This window comes from Melospiza melodia, chromosome 4 (genome assembly GCF_035770615.1).
Source record: "Melospiza melodia melodia isolate bMelMel2 chromosome 4, bMelMel2.pri, whole genome shotgun sequence".
NCBI classification, from domain to species: domain Eukaryota; kingdom Metazoa; phylum Chordata; class Aves; order Passeriformes; family Passerellidae; genus Melospiza; species Melospiza melodia.
The window spans coordinates 94,318,253-94,339,504 of NC_086197.1; the positions used below are offsets into that span (position 1 = coordinate 94,318,253).

Below are 21,252 nucleotides of genomic sequence, written 5' to 3' on the forward strand. Positions count from 1 at the left end.
GAAATCAGGAAGCAAGATCCAAGTAAAAACAAAATGGTCCCAACCACTTGTTTTTAATGAAATTCAGTGGTAAGCACCATTTCAGACACAGCTCTCCTTAGAAGCAGAAGTATCTGAGCAACTCAACATCATCTGTGTTGAGGAAGGCCCAGAACTGAGGTTTCTTCTTCCCTTGGCAGGTACTGAACCCCACTGCATTTCCACACAAAAGCAGTCAGGATCAGCTGCACCATATATATGATGGCTTGGAAATATTCTACATGTTTCAAATGCAGTGTGAACCTCTGCACAGCTGCTGTGTCCTTCCAGAGACTTCAGCAGAGCTCAGACCCTGGAGAACAGAGCTGCTACCTGCCCATGTCTGCCAGACACTAAGGTTGGCTGTCTGAAATATCTTTGCCTTCAAATGTTTTTCATTTTACATTCTAGTCTGATTTTGTGAAGGAAAATGTCAGCACATGCTGACCTAAAAATGCTCATTCCACCACATATCATTCATGAAATCTGAGCTCCAATATGCAGAGGAAATAGCTATACTATAAATTATTGTCATCTTACTGACTGGAATGAATCTGTTTGCAAATCCTTGCATTTTCTAATCAATTAGATCCTCCCCCAACCACCCCAATAATGACTAATTCAGTTTTTCCAGAAGTGATAATAAAGTACCAAAAAAATGTTTGAAAAGTTGCCTAGAACATGTTAATGTACCTATAAAGTAACTTCATAAGTACTCAAATGAACCATCTTTTTTAACATTAAATTATTAACAACTCTTCATAATGATTCTTATGGTCTTGGAAGAATTTGCACACACCTACCTAGAAAGTACTTTGAAATAACAAGTGACTAAAGAAATTCTGCTTTCTGCAGTGCCTTATTCACAGGCAGAAAAATGAGCTCTCTGTAGTCCTGTTAGCTGCTGAGAATTGTGGTTTGCAAACAACATATAGCTCTTGAGAGCCACTGAAAGGGGCTGTCTGTCCACCTGAATTTCAGCAGAACAAACCCTGAGTGGGGACAATTCACCTTGGGCCCTGAATCTTTGTTATGTTTTACATCAATATAGCATTCCATAGAATGGCCAGGCTGGCCTAATATTCCTGGAGATTCAGATTTCAGGAATGAGATTGAAGGTTAAAATTGCTACATGTAAACACAAAATGGTTCAATACACTTTTTGGAATCCAGTGGCAGGAATAATTCTCCATAAGGACATAGCTTTATTTAACCTGTACTTCAAGATGACCCTCACTTTGATTTCACTAGATTTTTTTTTTTTTACTACAATCACATCAAACTGCTAGTCTGCAAGTTTGAGCCCACAGCAATCTGCACAATAGGAAATGGAATTAGAGTATTTTTAGCTTCCCAGTTCACTGAAAAGTCACTATCAGTGGTTATGCAAAAGGCTTTTTCACACTGTAGTAAGATGTTTTTTGGGAATGCCCATGTATATGAGCCCAAATAGATCTTGTCCCTTATAAACAGCAGATAAAAATGTCCTGATTTTGTTTCATGAGATGGGGCTCAGCATGCTTGAGGTAAGCCTATAAAGTCTGAATTTTAGGTTATTAGTGAGAGACTTCATCTAAAAAACATACCTAAACTCCCTGCAGAGTGAATTGAAATGGGAGGGTGTGTTCGATGACTTCCACTGGTAAGAAAGATTTGCCTCAGTTTAGGCACTGAAGGATTTACATTTGTCTGGCTTCTTTGTAAATCTGCTGCACAGAAGCTGGCCCTTGAAAATGAAGACATGAACCAGAGCAATACAGGCACATATCTTGGATGCTCCAGGCTGAGACTCAAGTCCCTATCATCAGTCTCAGCAAGCAGCTGGGCAAAGGGGCAGGCACAGTGGTTTTATGTCTCTGCTTGTGCTATTTGCTATCAGGTATAACATGATCTAGAAAATATCTATTTTAACAATCCCAGGGAGATTTTTAGTCTGTGTTTGACTAAAGATGCAGGTTTATCCCTGAATATCTTGGAAGCAGTAACTAAACCCATCTTCTCTCCAGCATTGCCCAAACCAGAAAAGCCACACACCTCCTGCCACCTCTGCCAGCGTGTATTGGGAGTCCTGACACAGGAAATACACCTGCATCTTCTGAGGAAAACACATCCACTTGTATCTTAAGAATAGTGAAAGAAGGAATTAACTCTTCTGTGGAGACAAATGAGCCTTAAAAGTACTCACTAACACTTCAGAGAACAGGGTAAAGTTAATACTTTTTTTTCCAATGCAGTAATAAATTAAAGCAGTCAAACTGCAAAATGGAAGTAGAGGATGGAAAGATTATTAGTATTCATTTAAGACTTTATCCTGTTTTTTTGAGAATTTTTCCTTCCCTTCCTGTGCTCCTTTTAATTTTGTTTCATCATTTTCCAGCTTCATTGTGCTATCTACTTTTTGCCAGAAATGTAATTATCAGAGGGACTCAAGAAGGGATGCTGGCTCTTCACTATCTTTGCTTCATGGGGACTGTAAAATCTCTTTTCATTGCGATGCTACAATCAATGTTTCCAATTTTAGCTGTCTAAACAGCAAGCAGTGCTCACTACACTATTTTAAAACTCAGGAAGACCTATTGCACTTCCCACAAATAGATGACCAGCCAGTGACCGATAAAAGATCAGCCAGAGTTACACCTGTGCTCATCTATAACTCAGGGATAAGAGGGAAATGTGACAAGGGTAGAGAGAAGGATAGTGACTTACTGCTTCTGTTCTGGTTTTCCAGCTATTTAGGTGCCCATGACCATTCCAGTCACGCTGCACTTTCCAAGGAGCATGCAAAGCACGTCTGTGATACGACAAGAGACAGCTTTGATAAGATGGACAGCCATTACACCTGGAGTGCCTTTGCAAAAGACCTTCTGAAACACTCTGGCCTTGCTTTTCAGCACTTGATGCTATCCGAAGTAGCCAAAAAAAGTATCAAAGAACTTGTTAACAGAAAATCTATTAACATTTTCTTTATAATCTTTTCATGGACTGGTCAGTAATCCCATTGCACCCCCCTGTCCTTCTGAGAGGACTTGAAAGAAATCATGTGTTTCCAATGCCAGTAAATAACAAGCTTTAAGATGACAAGGACTTGAAAAGCTATGATTGAAAATTTATTATCTGAAAACACATGAAGGGATACATTCCCAGGGCATGGCTGACGTGAAACAGGTTCTGGAAACTACCTAGTTGTCACTTTTAAATGGAGGAGTGAGAAAGCTACCTGTATTCAAAGATGTCATTACCCAGAATTCAGGAAAATCTTTAAACAATAATTCTAATATTCCAATAGCCTCTACCCAATATTGATTATGGCCAGATTCATCTTACTTATACTAGACAACCAAAGTACAGATAATCATCTCCCCACATTGGCCATCTCCTCTCTAGTTTATTCATTAGCCTTATTTACATTCTCCTCAGAGGAAGAACTATAGATAGTATAAATACTCCTTTTCTCCACTTAATGCAGACTACTTTATGCATGAGGGATTGCTTAAACACCATGAACATGTTGGCTGTCTTTCAGCTTCCATGTGCAGCCTTCCCCAGATTCAAAACTGCTACCAAAGGCTCTCATATTTCTTAGTCTCTCATATTTCACTCTCATTTCTGGGTGGTCAACTGATTGGTATTTTGTAGTAGATTTTCACCTAACAATGCAGCTGCTCTCCTTATCATCGTATATAAGTCCTTGTATCTTTATAATAATTTTCCTTTTGATTTACTGCCTGTTCTGGAACTAATGAAGAGCTGTGCTAACCATATTTGGACAGAAGAAAATTGTGACAATTGAATATATAAGAATATGTACAACTTTATACATGAGGGGAAAAGAAACATGAATAAATATGGATAGGAGGAAATAGGGAGACCTCAATTTCATTTCCTGAAGGCATCCTCAAGTTCTGAGTTTGCAGTTTTCTAAAGATGAAAGAGATCTCTGGCATTCCCAAAGACCCACTCATTTAGAATGCTTTCTTAAGGGGAACCAGCCATGCGGCCTGGGAAACTTTCAGCACAATTAAAGACAATAAACACATTTAGAAAAGCTGACCATCTCTTTCTTAGCAGGTGAATCAAATTCTAAAAGGTGCTGAGCACATTTAGGAACTTATCCTCAATATTTAGACTTTGTTGCTGAGGACATTGGATGTGCTTTTACCTACTCCTGAAGGCAGGTGGCTCTGACAGGACCCTTACAGTGTTTTCATGAGCAATGTTTCCTGCATCCTGAGAAAAGTAATTATTAATTTAGATGAAAATAAGTGCTAAAGGATTGGACTGAGGGGAGGGCACCATTAACTAAGATCACATCTAAGATGGAACTCTCCAACAGCAGTGCAGTTTCTCTGCTCTGACCTACTTAACACCTTTAATAGGTCTCATTATCTTTCAGTATCTTATGTCTATCAGATAGTTTTTCTTCCAGGAAGTTCTATTTCAGTATTTTTCATGACAAGAGTTTTTGTCTTCATATATATTATTTTCCTGTTTTTTAAGCTTGAGAAGATATATTTTAAATGATCCATACATATTAAAAATTGACACGCACACATAAGGGCTCAGGACAGGTTAACAGAAGTCTGACTAATGCTGCTGAGTGAGGTATAAGCAAAGGCAGTAAGATCACCACAAATCAAGTTCACCATAAGTTTTTTACAGAGCTGGTTTACCAAAATTTCTAGAAGACTGGAAAGTCAGGGAATGTCTTCATCTCAGTGAGCCTCAGATGACCTAACCATTGCAACACAGCTTGTCTGGATTGAAAACTTGAAATAAAGACACCTGTTATCAGTTCCCAGTTCTCTACTCAGCCTACTGAAATGGTCCAATCAGAAATCTGGAATGCCAAGGGTATCCAGAAAACTTGTAAGTGTAGGAAACACACATAAACATTTCATTTCCGCTCCTTGCTCCATGTTCTTCTGTTTCTGAAAAATGCTGGCTGAAATGCCACTCACTCAGTGGATTCGCCAGGTGGAATGGAACAGAACTGTTCCCGTCAGCACGAGGGGGAGCACAGACACATCTATCAAACTGACACAGCCCTTGCACTTGATGAGCTCCGTGGAATGAGTCCTCCACCCACAGTTTTTGTTACGCCAATGAGTGATGAATCAGAGATATTTTTGACATTTGAAAGGAATTCAAGGTGAGAGAACCGAGAAGAGTGGTATTTGCCAGTCAGGACTATAAATAAATTTTTCAGCACTAAGACTCCTCCAAAGCTTTTTAAATAGGCTAAAATTTTATGTTATTCCCTAAGGATAGGAATGCTATCTCTGTGTCATTTATTTATATGCAGTCATACAGAGAGCAGGTAGGAGTTTGTCTTCCTTCATAACCACAATAAATCCAACCTTGTTTCTTCAGCCTTGTTTCTTATGCTATTGGTAGGATTTTCAGACTTAACCCAGTGTTTTTAGAATTAGAGGAATTAATTAAGTTGATGGGATTTTTCAGAGTGATTCATGTTCTTAGAAAGGCTAATGAGTCAAGATACTAACTTGTAGTGACATTAGTAGATGTTTACTTGATGACTGTTTATACTCTAACTTGCAGTCACACAGCATTTAATCAGGAAAAGTGACTCATGATTACTGAAAAAAAAGTAATTCATTTACAGATAATGACATGCAAAGTTTTCTTTATTTTTTCTCTCTGTGGTGTGAGAGACAGCAAATAACTTGAAAAAGAAAAGAAGGCCAGCTTCTATTTTCAGAGATGTTGGTAAATCCAACAGTCTGGCTGGATTTACCCAGATCAATATGAGAATGATTGAAGACATCAGTGGATTTTAGCTCTTCTGAGGGGTAGAGGTTAAATGGGCACCAGCCACATTTCCACTAATCCAACCACAACTCACAGTGAAGTAGAAAAAATTCTTTGTTGATCCCTGATATCCATCTAAAATAACATAAAAAGTAAACTAGGTGTAAAGGCAAGACCTAAAGGTGAATGACAGTGAGAGAAAATGTTTTCCTTGTATGTCATAGCCAAAGTGCATTCTACAGGAAGCATTTTTTCTCTCTGAGAGAACATTTAACACATCAATACTGAAACATATTCTGAGACATTGTGTGGATAAATTCTACAGATGAAATATAGGGATTTTGATGGAGTTGATATATGCCAACTTATCCAAGTCTAGGATACTTTTATAAAGGTTGGATCAGAAACATGACTGAACATAGGATGGGAGAATGGAACAAAGCAGTAAATATTTTACTCTCACATTCATCTTCCTATAAAATAAGAATAAACCTTCAAAATATATTATGTGAACAGATTAAAAAGTAAATTTCTATGTCAGGTTTCTCCTGTAGTTATTGTAAATCCAAGATGTTCTTGATCACTGCTGAAATGAACCAAATATGGTGAATAGAGAACTGTTTTAAACTTCAATTTCCAGAAAATTTCTTGGTAAAATAAACCAAAAGATTACAGATAATTCCAATCTGTAACTGCTCATTCTCTTTCTTGAAATGTCCAGTCTTGGGGAAATGTTGAATAACCACATTTTCCTCTTTACTTGCTTGGTACTGAAACAAAGCATGCGTGATCTAGCACAGTTATGAAAGACCTACTTATTTGTACAGAGGGAGCCAAAACAAATACTTGCTTCAAAACACACAAAATTAAGGTCAATTCTTTCATCATTCATGCACAAAAAATAACACTATTCTATCATTCAATGAGTAAGATACTACCCATTAAAAATTAATATCAGAATCAACTGTATAGGCCAAAAAGAAATATATTTCTTTTTAAGTTTCTGTTTAATTTCATTGCACATTGGGGTTTGTGTCACTTTGGGGGTTTTTTTTGTTGTATATCATTAACATTTTGGCAAAGAAAGCACCAAGGATGTAAAAAGTTACCGGGTGAATGCAGGTGATACTGTTTTGTAATACCCACAGAATAATAAAACTATTCCTTATAAATACCTTTTGTAATCAATTTACTAAGTTTTTCTGCCTGCAAAGTACTTTTGATTAAATCATGACTTTTTTTTCCTTGTTTACCATTCAGAAAACTTATGTGAATTTAATTCTGCCTGGAATAACTATTCTTCCTACTTTTCTTCTTTTGTTATTTTTCCCTGAGTTCATGCTTTTATTTAAGAAAAAAGAAAAAAACATAAAAGAGTTTAATGAGTTGTAGACAAATGTACTCTTTTGTTGTCTATGGACAGTCTGACACTTCAGGTGCATACAGATTTGTAAAAGGGAACTAGAAAATAGCTATAAAAAGAGAAAGTTATAAAAAGAAGGTGGTATTCATGTAATCACAGAAATAAATTGTTAGATTGATCACATTGCAATAATCCTAGAAAATGTATTGATAATGAAGTTATCACTCCGTCTAGCTTTGGTAACCTAAAAAGTGATGTGAAATTGAATGCAGTTTTCTAAAAGCCAATTAAAGAAGGAAGACACTTTCAGTTCTTGAAACAGAGGTCTAAGTTAGGTGAAATAACTGCTTTTCTCTGATTACTTCTTTTTCTCTGTTGCCTGTTGGGGCAGGTTGGATGGTGACCTTAAATTGGACAACTAACATTAGAAATGACTTATAGGGGACTAAAAAAAAAAGTTGTGCATGTAACTGGGAGACAACTGGATCTGTTTTACCTGTGCAACTAAGAAATACAATTTCAAATAGAAATTAAGTCATATAAATAATATATGAAATAAAACTAAGAAACAAAAGTAATTTCCAACAAGGATACTTAGATGATCAAGATTAATGGTTAAAGATCTTCACAACCCATGTCCATGAAACAGGATGAGGACATGTGGCCATGCAGACATCATGTTGACACATATTACTGAAGACACGCCCTAATAATGCTCATTGTGGCAACTCTCTTTGGCCACAGAAGCCATAAAATCACTTTCCATCAGGCCTTTTCTGCTTTGAGCATCGTGGAGGTGTAGCTCTCATTCCTTGCGCAAGATTGCATCCGTTGCGCAAGAGAAAATGTGTGTTATAAATAATCATAACAAACTCCCAACAGTCCCATGGCTTCATATTTTAATAATGCATTTATCTTACCTTCTATAAGCTTCCCTGTCTGCTCTGCATTGCCCCCAGGCAAGATCTTGGCAATGTAAGCTCCAATTTCCCCACTGCTTCCTGGAATTTCTTTCCCACCTACAACTCGGATTCCCAGTCCATTGCCTGTGATCAAAAGAAAGAGAAAACTCTGAACAGAAATGAAGCAATGAATAATTCACTGGAAGGAAAGGAAGAGAACAAGACATCAGAGGTTACTGAAGATGTCCCAGATAACTTCTGTCTGTAGCTGGAAGATCAGGGTTAACTGCAGTCACATCTGATGCTCTCCTAAAGACTTAAATTTGGGAATATCTTCTTGAGCAGCTACTGCATGACTGACATAACACAAACAACTGAGTTATTAAAAATTACATTGAAGCTTGTCCTATCTTCTTCTGACAATCTATTTGCAATATTAATAAATTGAATTAAATTGCTAGAAATACAAAAGAAGTGTGGATTCAAAGGATAGCCTTATCCTATGCCTACAGCATGCATGCAATTTAGCTGAGAAATTATAATATCTGAGCTTTTAGAATCACATAATTATGGAGACATTGACAGAGATCCTTGAGCTTGCTTTTTCAAGCAGCAACGCATGTACATTTACATGAACCTATATTGGGCAAATGCTATTACTTTTTTTCAATATTTGCTTTAAATTGACATCTTTCACATCAAAGGATGTGCAAATTAATGGTGGAAAAAGCAGACAAGAATTCTGTGTAAAGCATCAATAAATCACATATTTTCTTCCTTTAAAAAAAAGTAGAGAGGTAAACACATTTTCATCACTCATTGTTTCAGCTGGAGAGAAGCAGGTCACTAGCCTCTGTACAAAATAATGAGGGTGAAAAACAAAAGCTCAAAATATAAAAAAATAAAATAAAATAATCTTATGCATTGCAAATTTTTCGTGTTATTTTGCTCTTAAAAAAAAACCCCAAAACTTCCTAGTTAAACTATTAATTAAACTATTTTTTTTCTTTGAAGAAAGTTCCATATGAGATGATTTACACTTAGGTCTGAGAATTAAAAGGCAGATTTACCCACCTTTATTGTGATGGCTAAAAATAATATTTTTCAATTGATTAATTTCATAAGCCAAACCTGCTGAGTGATTAAACTAACCAGCTGTAGAAAGGTCACCACACCACAAAAGCAAAGCTTTGTCTTTTTGGATTAAGGCTTTTCCTTTCCATAATGCTATTAGTGTTTCATAAGTCAGCCTTGAGTTTCTTTCAGTAAAAGGATTACCACATTGCATTTCTGACAGAAGAAAAGTTTCCACTGGTTTTTCTATCGCAGTTTAGCTAAATCTATATACTTTTTGACTCAGCTTTTCTCATAATTAGATATTTTCCAAATTTTTTCTTTTAGGAGAGTGATTTTTCCATTTAATTGGAACAAACTGTGTTAATATTTTAAGTTAATTACCTTATTTCAGTGCAAATTGGAACTTTTGCACTGGTAGGTAAAGTATATTTTTCTTAACTTGATATGGAAAGAAAAAAACACCATTCTAAGGACCTTTAAAAAAATTAGAAAATACAATTTTTAAAAAATAAGTACCTCATTGCATAAAGTGAATGCATACACCTATAAAAACATTTAAACACAAGTCCATCCTGAGAACTTAGGAATTCGTGTGGGCTGCACAGACAACTTCTGATCAAGCAGAATGAAAAGAGTCATTAATATGTTTATAGATCTAAAGCTCACAACTGGGAGCTATTGAGTTCAGCAAATCCAAGAAGCAACTATTCTTTGTGCGTAACACACACAAGCAAGGACACAGCATCTTAACTCACACAGTCAACACAGGGAATTTTAATTATATTTTTCATCACAGATGGCAGGAACTCCTTGGAGTCAGGATTTTATCATGATGCACAGTATTGGCATTTCTACTTCTCATAGGTTATTTGTGACAGAATGGCAAAGTAGTTTGTCATATAAATGAGTGTACACAGTTGATTTCAGAGGCATTCACATGGATACCTATGCTAGGGAACTGAAAATCTTGGCTGATACATTTGCTTAGTTTTGGGAGGGTTTTGTCCATATTGCTGCTAATAAAAGAAAGTACTTTTCATGCTATTATATGATGATTTTTTTTTTATTCTAGACACTTTGAAAGTGCTTGTATTTTATGTTTGCAGGTTTTATAGTCAAATGTATGACTGACCTTATGGATAAAGTAGAGATATGCTTGCTAAGGGACAATCACAGGAGTTGGTGTGTGAGATTGTGTGTGTTGCAAAAACACTACTAGAAAATTATTTAAATTACCATTTAAATTAAGGTTAATTACAAAGCCTTCATTCCTGGTAGTTAAAATGAATGAGCTCTAAGTGCTCTGTTCTGGTTGACAAAGAAATATTGCTTGGGTCTTGCTGTATTTTTTCATGTAAAGATGGGATTTCAAGCCTATTTATATTTTATCCATTGAAAATATTGAGCTTACTACTTCTGTTTGAAATTACATTGCCCAGTTTATAACCTTGACTGCAGATAGTTTAAAAATACCCATCAGACACCTTCATTTATGCTTTCTTAGATAGCTTTTCCCTTGTTTTTATTGTTGCTTTTATTTTTAATTTTGAGTCGGAATTTCCATTTCTTCAGCTATTTTGATATAACCATACATTAATCTTTCTCATTTATATTTCCTGATTAATAAACTTCTGTTTTCTTTAGAAGACACAGAACCAGTAAACCATCAAAAAGCAAATCACTGTGATTTGAATAAGAGAAGGCACCCTTCTGAATTATGAGTATTGATTTCCATGAAAAATATATTCAGGAGAACATCTCTTCAAAGGGAATTTTGCACCTAGAAATCCAATCCTTTTTAGGATGCTTCAAAGTGAGAAGACTGGTAATTAATTAAAACAGTTTTTACTGATCTCCCAAGGCTGTGATCCTACTCTCCCATCTAATCTTAACTAAAGCTTTAAGATGGAGCATGCTAAGCTAAAAAGACACTCCAAAACCCCACCCCAGCCAAACCAAATATACAATAAAATTTATAATGCTAAACTTTGACAAGGCTGATCATGCAATTAAATTGCTTTTATACATTGATAAACAAACAAATAAAAAGGATACTGAATCACTACAGTTAGCTTGTAAGCCTCTGATTTATACAGCTGAAATATGAACAGAGTTTGAAGCTTTAGATCACCTGACCCGTGGATGATGGGAAGGTGCTGGATGTAATTTTTATGGATTTTACTATGCCTTTTGATGCTGGATCTCACATCATCCTTAGGGATGAGCTGTCCAGCTGTGGGATGAGTGGGTTCACAATGTTCTTGGTGAAGAACTGGCTGAAGGGCAGAGCTGAAAGGACTGTAGTGAATGGAATGACATCTGGCTGGGACTGGACACCAGAAGTGTTCTTCAGGGATCAATTCTAGGCCAGATTTGTTCAATATGGGTGTCAAAAATCTGGATTGAGGAGCTGAATGCACCACTAGCATGTTTGCTCATGACAAAAACTGGGAGGTTCTGTTGACAAGAGGCCTTTCAGAGGAATCTAGATAGCATGGAACACTGGGCTGTGATTAATGGGATGAAATGTAACAGGTGGGAATGCTGGATCCTGGACCTGTGACTCTGGGCACAAGTGTAAGTGGGGAAAGCAATGGCTGTAAATCAGAGAGGGACCTGGGGGTGCTGCTCAGCTGCAGCTCGGTGTGAGCCAGCCCAGGGGACAAGCCCTGTCCTGGTGGCACCAAACACAGCATCACCAGGCAGCCAAAAGAGCTGATTGTGCACTGTGCCCGGCATTGGTTCAGCCTCACCTTGAGCTCCAGGCACAGCTCTGGGCCCCACAGTTTGAGAAGGATTGTCAAGGTCCTTGGACGTGCCTGAAGGAGGGCAGTGAGGCTGGTGAAAGAGCAGGAAGGAATGTTCTGTGAGGAGAGTCTGAGCGCTTTGGGTTTGTCAGGTTTGGAGAAAAGGCTGTGAGAAGCAACCTCACTGTCCTCTACAGCTTCCTGAGGAGGGGAAGGGGAGAGGGAAGTGCTGAGCTCTTCTCCCTGGTGTCCAGTGATGGACCTTGTGGGAATAGTTCAAAGCTGTGCCAGGAGAAGTTTAGACTGCAAAGGTGGTCAAAGACTGGAACAGGATTCTGCAAGAAGTGATCAGTGCTCCACGCCTGTCAGGGTTTAAGAGGCTTTTGAATAATGCCTTTAACTACTTTAAGTTTTTTCCACCTTGAATTGGTCAGTAGCTAGGCTATAAGGTTTTTGTAGGTACCTTCTGACTGAAATAATGTAATTTGTATTTTGTATTTCATTGTGTTCCATTCCATTCCATTCCATTCCATTCCATTCCATTCCATTCCATTCCATGCTAGCAAAGACTTCAAGTGCTTAATAACTGCTGAGTTATTTTTGTGGGAAATCCATTTTTGGTGGAAAAATATTGAATGGCCTTTTTTTGCTTTTTGGCAATTAACCAACTCTGACTTTCAAAAGAATATTTCGCCTATCATTTCATATCCTTCCAGACACTATAAACTGTTTATAGTTCGGTGACGCATATTCATTACGTGCATTTATATATATGTATATAGATGTTTATATTTGTATATATATTATGTATAATCAGTAACCAAGAACCTGCTACTAATAAATTGTGTCACTGGTGACCTGGAAAGCATTACTGCAAATGCATTTTCAAAATTCATCACTCCTTATTTCTTATTTCCACCATTAAGTACTTTCTGTCCCTTTAGATATATTTATTCTGAATTTCTGTAGCTGAAAGTGTCTCAAACACTATGAAATCCTATCTCCTTGTATACTTCATTGTGTCACAGTAGCAATACAGCAGAAAGACTGTAATTTACTTTGCTGGAATATGCTGACTATAACCCGAGCTCTGCAATTACAATTCAGTCCTTTTTGTCTCTTATGGAGATAATAAAGATCAGGCTGTAGCCAATCTGTCTGTTGCTCTCAGGACACAGAGAATATCATGAAATTTTACCATCTTTTCTCTGCTTTGCTGAGCAGCTCCATTATAGACATTAGAGTATAAACAGTCTAGATTTCCTGGAACCATTTCAGCATCCAAGCCGTTATTAGGCTTGCCTTTACAAACAATTGCTGATAACCCCATACAAAAGTTAAAGGTTAAAGGAAAGGAAGAAAAAAAAAAAAAAAAAAAAAAAGAACAGCTCAAGGCCCAGCAGGGTTTTGCTGGTGTTGATGATCCTGATTTTACACAAAAGGGAAAATTAATTTTCCAGTGATGTTTTATCTCATGAAAGTAAATAGCATTACAGCAGAAAATGCAAGGATTGATTATATTTAATCATCATACAGGTCCTGTGCAGTAGCAACAACTTCAACAAATGCAGGAGAATGCTGGCACGTGACTCAGAAGCTCTGTGCAAACATTGTTCATGTGTTAACTCAAGCAAATATTTCCTCTGGGCTAGTTTTTGAAAGTATGAAACCATTTGTCTTTCTAATTATATGAACAAGGAAAGTAAAGAAGGAATTAGAATGTACAACAGATTTTCAGTAATCACACATGTTTGTGCAAACTGGCATAGGAAACTGTATGAGTGTCAGCAGCAATCTGATTTTTGTCACAGTTACAAATAGACCTATGTGAATTTTTAATAGACTTTAAGTGACTGAACTTTAAGAGAGATATTTAAAAAAGTGCTATTGATTTTGATTTCTGAGAGCCTTAAATAATACCCTTCAAGATGGTAGCTGAAACTCACTATTTCTGTAAACCCATGGTGATTTTAACACCTTCAGATATTGTGTGCTTTGAAGTTGAAACTATACAGAAGTAAAATGGGGAAAATTGAAATGGGCTTAAATTGCGAAATGCAGGGCTACAACACCTATCTCTGAGTAGGCTGAAATGGGAGATATGTTTAAATTTCAAAATAGAGATTAACTGTTGTGTTTCAGATCCAGGAGCCAATGCATAGACTTGTTGAAATATGTTTTTCATCGCTTTCTAATAATATAAAAAATCCCCCAAACCAGAACAAAACCACAATGCTGAATTAGGGCAAGGAAGTACAAGGGTGATCTTTTCTTTAGTCAAGGTCCTGTGGTAGCAAATGCATGACAAGAAAGCATGCAAATGAGACATTAGGCATGAAAGACTTTGCAATGTGCCAATGTGCCACGTTTTAGCAGCGATCAAACAATGTGAAGCCTTTCAACACTATTTGGCTGTGAATGGAGGCAGAACATACCTTCCTCCTGTGTTCATTTACTAGACTTTATCTCCTCATTCCTCCTCCAGCCTTATCTAGACCAGACACATGCTAGGGTGCTGGTAGGCCCTTATCTGCTGGAACGATTTTACACCCTGTTCCATTGTCTGTGTGGAACAGAAGGCTCAAACACATTAAAAACGTCAATGACTTCTCTTGGAAAGGTCAGAATTAAAAGTACCATGAAGAAATGCAAACTATTTATTGAGACATTGTAATGGTGATAAAGCAATCTCAAAAGTCTGGGGAGCAGAGAGAAAGGAAATATGACAAAGCAAACAAAACCAGGTTAACTCAGGAACTTAAGAACAGCAGGAAAAATAATGTGTATAATGAAATCCAGCCTAAAATTTTATTTACATTGTTATTCTTATGCAATTCTCTGGAATACATAACATGATGATCCATATCACAGGTTGGTTGTCTATATAGGTAGAGCATTTTCAAGAGTGTCCTCAGGAGAATTGTTTTGGTGCTTCTAGCAAAATTAGCTTCAATGAAGTTGTTTCCTAGAAACATGATTGTATCTACTCAGCTATTGCATTTCTTGGCCATTGGCAATTAAGGCATAAAATACACATGAAGTCAAATCAGGAGCTGATGAAATTCAGATATATTGCAGTTGTTTTAATAGCACAGCATTGATTTATATCAGCTGCAAATCTGCTTCATGCTGATGTGCACACTGGTTATCACCCTGAAGGATCATAAAGTGTTTTATGAAATAGCCTCTTGAAGCATTTATCACACGTACTTGAAAACAAGATAAAAGTCTCATCTTTTTGGACAATCTGTCACATCAGAATCTATGGTGCCATCTGTGGTAGAGTGTAGCTTTAAATCTATACAATCTCTTGTGGGTACTGAGTTTAATTTGTGCTTACTGATAGACACCAATGGCTGAATAGGTGCCACTGACTGACAGCTGAACCTCCATGGAAATCTGGGGGTTTTACTGAACTCTAACATTCAGTGTTGCAGTGATCTGTTTATGCAGCCTTTTGTGCATGACAGCTGTGAAAGCAAATGGAACCTTAATATCCAAGAGACACGTTGCCCTCTCAGTTACCTCCACTCCAAATCTTCAACTCTCTTCTTCTCAAAATCTCAAGTGTTCATATACTGCATGCATAAACAACTGGACTGCCAAAAAGATTTCATAGAAAGTATTTTAAATACATACACTAATGCTATTCAAATGAAAATAATTTGTAGACAAGAGACATAAATGGAATATATGGTCTGTACCTCTACAAAGTGTTTCTAGCACACAGAAGAATTTCTTTGATTCTTTGGTTTAATTTAGAAAAGTTTAATGGTGCTGAGTTCTTTCTAAAATTGATATTAAGACAAAACCAGACATCTCTTATGTGCTTTTATTTCCAGTCCTGTCCTCATTTGCTACCACGTGACTTCCCAGGAAAATCTCTGATGTAGCCTGACTGCAACAGCTCAGTCCCTTTCTGTTTATGGGTTTTACCTTCTGTGCCATGTCTCTGGTAAGGAGTGAGTGTTTGAGGGAATGATGACCATTAATTAGTGATTAAGTCCTTCCCCACTGACAAGGGAAGGAGGAGAGTATTGCTGTTTTGTGTAAAGTATTATCTCAATTCTTCCCAACATTAAATGAAAGGAGTAGGATAGGTAATCCTCTAAGAGTATGAGGACAGGAGGAGGGTTGCAGTTCTCTTTCTGACTTCTCACATTGAACATAGACTGTGACTACATTTAACATGTTTTTAACTGATTAATAATCACATATTCATTGCCCCTTAGTATTTTTCTGTAAGAACTAATTTTTATAGTAGTGAGGTCTTGATACAGGAAATCTCTTTGAATTCCCTTCCTCTCCATCCAGATGAGCACTGCATGAGCTGGCACACTGCAGAAACAGCACTGTAGTGTTGTTTGCAGGAATTAGCAATCCTTAGGGAGAGTGTGAGGCATGTCTGACGTGTGCACAACATAACAGCCACCCTGCAATTCTGCTTGCAGCTTCACTGACATCACTGCTGAGGCAGAGATTAGGGATGCGCTCTTCTTCCCACCAGCTAATTCTTTGCTGCACTACAAAGTTTGCAGATTTTTCTGAATCGTTTCTCTACCTCTTTCTTTTTTTCTTTTCTTTTCTTTTTTTTTTTTTTTTTTTTTTTTTTTTTTTTTTTTTTTTTTTTTTTTTTACCAGAATTGAAGAGGATGTTCCCCAACACAGACAGTCTGGCTGCTCAAAGGTGCTTTTTTTTTCCTGGAAACACAGAACATCCCTGCTTTCAAAAAAGGAAGAATTGCTTCTGACTCAGCCTATGTGAGGTAAAGGAGTAAAAATTACTTTTGTCTGAGTGCACTCATTGTACCTGTAGACCTACTGAGATGTGTCTGCCTTGTTGGATTTTCCCCCTGAGTGTGCCTAAACATCTTCCTGATCAGGAATAACACAATGTAAGTTACCTTTGCAACATTTCCAAAGGTATTGCCAGTGCTTTCATTGCCTTCAATAGCCACATCCTTAACTCACTTTTTCAAATATAATGATGGCGTGATAAAAAACAGAAGAGAAAATTCTGGCAGCATAAAACAGCACTTATGCTGCCCTGCTAAAGGATCCAAAAGGAACAAGGGGCTCTCAGTGAAAACAAACAGTGAGCTTCTGGAGCATTAAACACTGCTATATTATCATTCACTGAGCACTGCCCTCATTGCTTTGGCACATTAGCACATCTGTGCCAATTCCTTTTTTTTTTCCCCTTAATTGCAAATTATTAACCAGTTTTTTGCAGAGTTAATCCTGGGAAATTCCTTCACACCTCTCATTGTCTGAGGAGGGGACACTGCATATCTCAAAAAGTAGATCTGCATGCTCTAGATTGTGGTATATAATAAAGAAACAAGATCCGTCAAGAGATCAGACAGTGAGCAAGTATATAATTATTTTTCATTCAGCGCTACTATTCTCTTGCCATCACAATTTTGGCTTGGTTCCTCAATCCTCAAACACCTCATTCACATGCCAAAATTCACATTATATGCTTCTGTGTGCAAAATTATGCCAGGTTATGTAAGAGGCATCAAAGGCATCTGTACCTCGGAGTCAGTTTTCATTAATCAAGAAAGCAAATGAACCAAATACATGTGCACATGATACATTGTGGAAAAGCCTGAATTTTACAATATTTGGGATTAGTCTTATTATTGATATTCAGAATGCGACAATTTTTGCATTCATAATCAGGCAGCAAATTCTACTGTAGTAAGATTATTATGAGACCTGTGGAATTTAACTTATAAAGGTGATATTAGGATGAAATCTTGTCCTAAAATTACAGCTGCTGTGGTAGAGTTGGTTATCTGGGCTGACCCAGCACACTGAATCATTAATGCCCAGGCTGGCCCAAGAACTCCAGTGAGATGAGATGACATGAGGTGAGATGAGATAATGGGCTGAAGCACTGGCCAGTTTCCCAGCAGAGCAGCTGGTCAACAGCTACAGGAACTCTCCAAGTGGGAATTCTGCACAGTTTAGGACATTTCCCTATGTAACTCCTGCTGTGCATTCTCCAGTTAGGATATACTGATTGTACACTGAAGGTGTGTTCATGAATGCCCTGAGGAGAATCTGTCAGTCTCAGGCATCTCCACAGACAGCTCCTTCAGAACTGACCAAACTGCACATAGATAATTTAAAACATAAGTATAAACTGCTCTTGGATGTGCAGAAATCATCACATAGGAGAGGCTTTTGTGCATAGCCAAGGCAGAGGAGGTTCTGTATGCACTGTGAGGAAATCTGAGACAATGGATGGTGCTCCCACTGACCACAGGCCAGCTGGCTTGTAACAATCCAGCAACACAAAAATTCAGCTGAAGATGCTGCTCAAAGGGTGGTTTCAACAGTGACTGTTCTTCTAGAAAGATCTGACTCCTCATGTGAGCTTTTCTGAGGATTGTGGTTTTTAACAAACACTTCCTGTGTTGGTGCAAGTATAAATGCAGACAAAATGAGGCAAAACCTCATTTTGGTACTTTTGAGAAGAAAGAAGGGTAGGAAGAAAGAAGAGCAAAAAGAGACAAAGGGAACAAATAAAAACAAACAAAGAGAAAGAAACCAGCTGGGGAAGAAATCAGACATGCAATCTAGATGAATATCTAAAACTCTTGTAGTGAGATAACCATGATGGTATAAAAGTATATATTTTTTAAATTTACTGATATTTTAAGTAAGTTTTGCTGCATTATAGACTTCTGTGTCTTCCTCTGGTTAATAAACACAGATGTTTACTATTAGTTTGCAGATAATGTTTAATAAAATTTCATTTTTTTAAAACCATGTGCCTATCTCTGTTAGAGGTCATTTGGAAAGCTGAAGGCTAAGCATAATGCACTGCACATTTGAAGAGAGTTTTCATACAGGTAAATCATTCAGACAATTTAGAGAAGGAAAGGAAGGGAGGTACACAGTCAAAGAGTTATGGTACTTCAAGGATGTGTAAGGAGTGAAAACTACAACTAATTCTTCTGTTTCAGGGCCACCCTATTCTACCTTTGGCTCTTTTTTGGACAATTTGCATTTAGGCCTTTAAATACTTGTAGGGAAATCTAGGTATGCATCATACAGAAATATATCTGTGCAGGTCTCCAAGCATGTATCTGGACTAAAACAAAAATATGACTGCAGCTTGTAGACAGAGCCAAGCTTGCTTTCTCCAATTAGAATTTAAGCCCAATATTATATAGTTATAGCAGTGAGAAATCCCAGTGTGGGGTCTATAACCTTATCAGGACTCTGAGTAAATTTTTGATCCTATGTGACCTCATTTATGCAAGGCATTAGTCAATGAGACGTCAATATCTGCACCTTGGGTTTGCACATCGCTGCTCACAAGGCATTCTCCCTGAGGCACAGTGTGCTGCTGTGACTGCCAGCATGAGAGTTAATCAAGAATTTGGAATAGGCATTTCCCTCTGCATAAGGGTGAGTAATTTTACATAGGAAAGCAGGCTTCAGCAACACTAAATCACGAGCTTTACACTTGCGTGGTTGTAATTCCTCTTATTTCTGAGTAAGACAGCAGCTTGGATCACAGCATTACTCATCAGCCCGCAGGGCAAAGATCCCCACAAGGATGCCAAGGAGTTCCTGTGGACTGGGAGGGCCTGGAGCAGCACAGGCTGACACACAGCAGAGCTGGCAGCTCCTTTCAGGCTGGGCTGTGTGGGTGGAGGGGTCCTTCTGCAGCCTGAAATCATCGGTGGGTGTTACGCTGACTAACAAGAAAACACCTCATCGTGCATACAGAGCATTCATTTAACACCCTAAATGTGAGGTGGGTACTGAGGATGGAAATTATCAAGACTTTACTGCCAGAAGCCCTGTGAAAACAATATTTAGCAATTCAAGCAAGTTCATGCCACTTTCTGCTTAATGCTCGAGGGAACACCAGGGCTGGCAGTCAGTAATTACTTCTGCGCAGAAACAGAGTTTGACACACACTATTAGAATCTTTTAAGCAAGTTAAAAGAAAGTCTGATGGTTTCACGCAAAAACCACTTAAAGCATCTACCTCTGAAAGAACAAAACCAGTATATTGAAATAAGTTTGAGTTCCATATCAGTATTAAACGTGAGAAAGGGTGCAATTCCAGAAGCTCAGACAGACAGACAGACCCTACCTGCGCCAGGTCCTGTAGCTGGCAGCCTTTTACAGTTTGACACATGAAAATATTACTCCAGCTGTGCTCCAGGTCTCAGCCTGGGAGGTGAATGAACATCACCTCTGCTACTTTCATCTCCTTGGCAAGCAGACTCTGACTTACATGAACATTTATGTCAGTGTTAGGTAAAAAGAGGATAAATCTGAAGTCCTGTGATAAATGTCTCCATGTGAAGATATCACAGAAAAATGGGATCTGACTGTTCTCCTAACCCCCTCTATGGGACGAATGGGGAGGGGGACCAGGGAGAAGAGTTCCAGAACAGAAAGAATAAAATTCTCAGTTCTGTACATGTTGAACACCTACACAAGCTTATTTTATAAGGACTCATGCAGAGAATGTAGAGTTACATAAAAAGCAACAGCAAAACAGACTGTTCATATGATAATACAACCAATTTTCCTCTGTTTTTAATGTCTGTACAGCTTATATATCTTGAACAGATGTCGTGACCTTTTTTATGCACTGCTGCTTTCTGTTATAGCCGATGAGCAAGATTTAAAATGACCACTGAACTTCCTGCTGCATAGACACAGGAACTATTTTTAATACTGGAAATCTGTTGTATAATTCATGCTAATCAAATTAATTATCATGTCTGATAGAAGGTTTTTTACCTGAAACTGTGTGGTCCTTTGGATCTCTCAGTAGTTTGAGCCTTGTATGAGGGAAAATGTACTGCAGGGGCTTCCCATTTATCTGAGGAACACAAATATGCATGTCATAAAAAGATAAAGCAACAACAATTGCATAAATAATTTCAAACAGTTGAAACAGAAACAAGCAAACAAACTTATTTCATCCAGGGAAATATCACAACTCCTCAATTCAAAAACTCTCCCAAGTTTAGAGACATTTGTCAGACTGCAAATTCCTTTCACGGGGTAATGAATATTTGCTTCCATAACTCCAGATTAATTTAAAATATGGCTTTAGTTCTGATTTTTCTGAGTGACTAGAAGGTGATCACTCTCTTCTGTAGCTTCTTTTAATTTTAATCCTTTATTCAAGCCATGTTTAACATAAGAGAGAAACAAAACATTATTCTTGCATTTTTATAAAATTCTTTTCTTAGACATGTAAACAAAATGTTTGTTTAATGTGTTACCATCCATGAGTTACTGCTTTAGTTTCAGCAAAACCACATGGCCCAATGTACCTCTAGTCTTCAAATCCCAAAAGCCATTTGAAAGACCCAAACTAAGACTCGCA

At 37.6% G+C, this 21,252-nt stretch overlaps 1 protein-coding gene across 8 annotated transcripts in view; it reads right to left on the bottom strand.

The window, feature by feature from the left end:
• The window catches only part of PCLO (piccolo presynaptic cytomatrix protein), a 323,800-nt gene that overhangs the window by 100,731 nt on the left and 201,817 nt on the right, over positions 1–21,252 (bottom strand). For all 8 annotated transcript variants that reach the window (XM_063155629.1, XM_063155626.1, XM_063155627.1 and 5 more), the window contains exons 9-10: positions 20,658–20,739; positions 8,071–8,196 (exon numbers count right to left, since the gene is read on the bottom strand). In XM_063155629.1, coding sequence (XP_063011699.1) covers positions 8,071–8,196; positions 20,658–20,739 — 208 coding nt within the window. The remainder of the gene's footprint in view (positions 1–8,070; positions 8,197–20,657; positions 20,740–21,252) is intronic.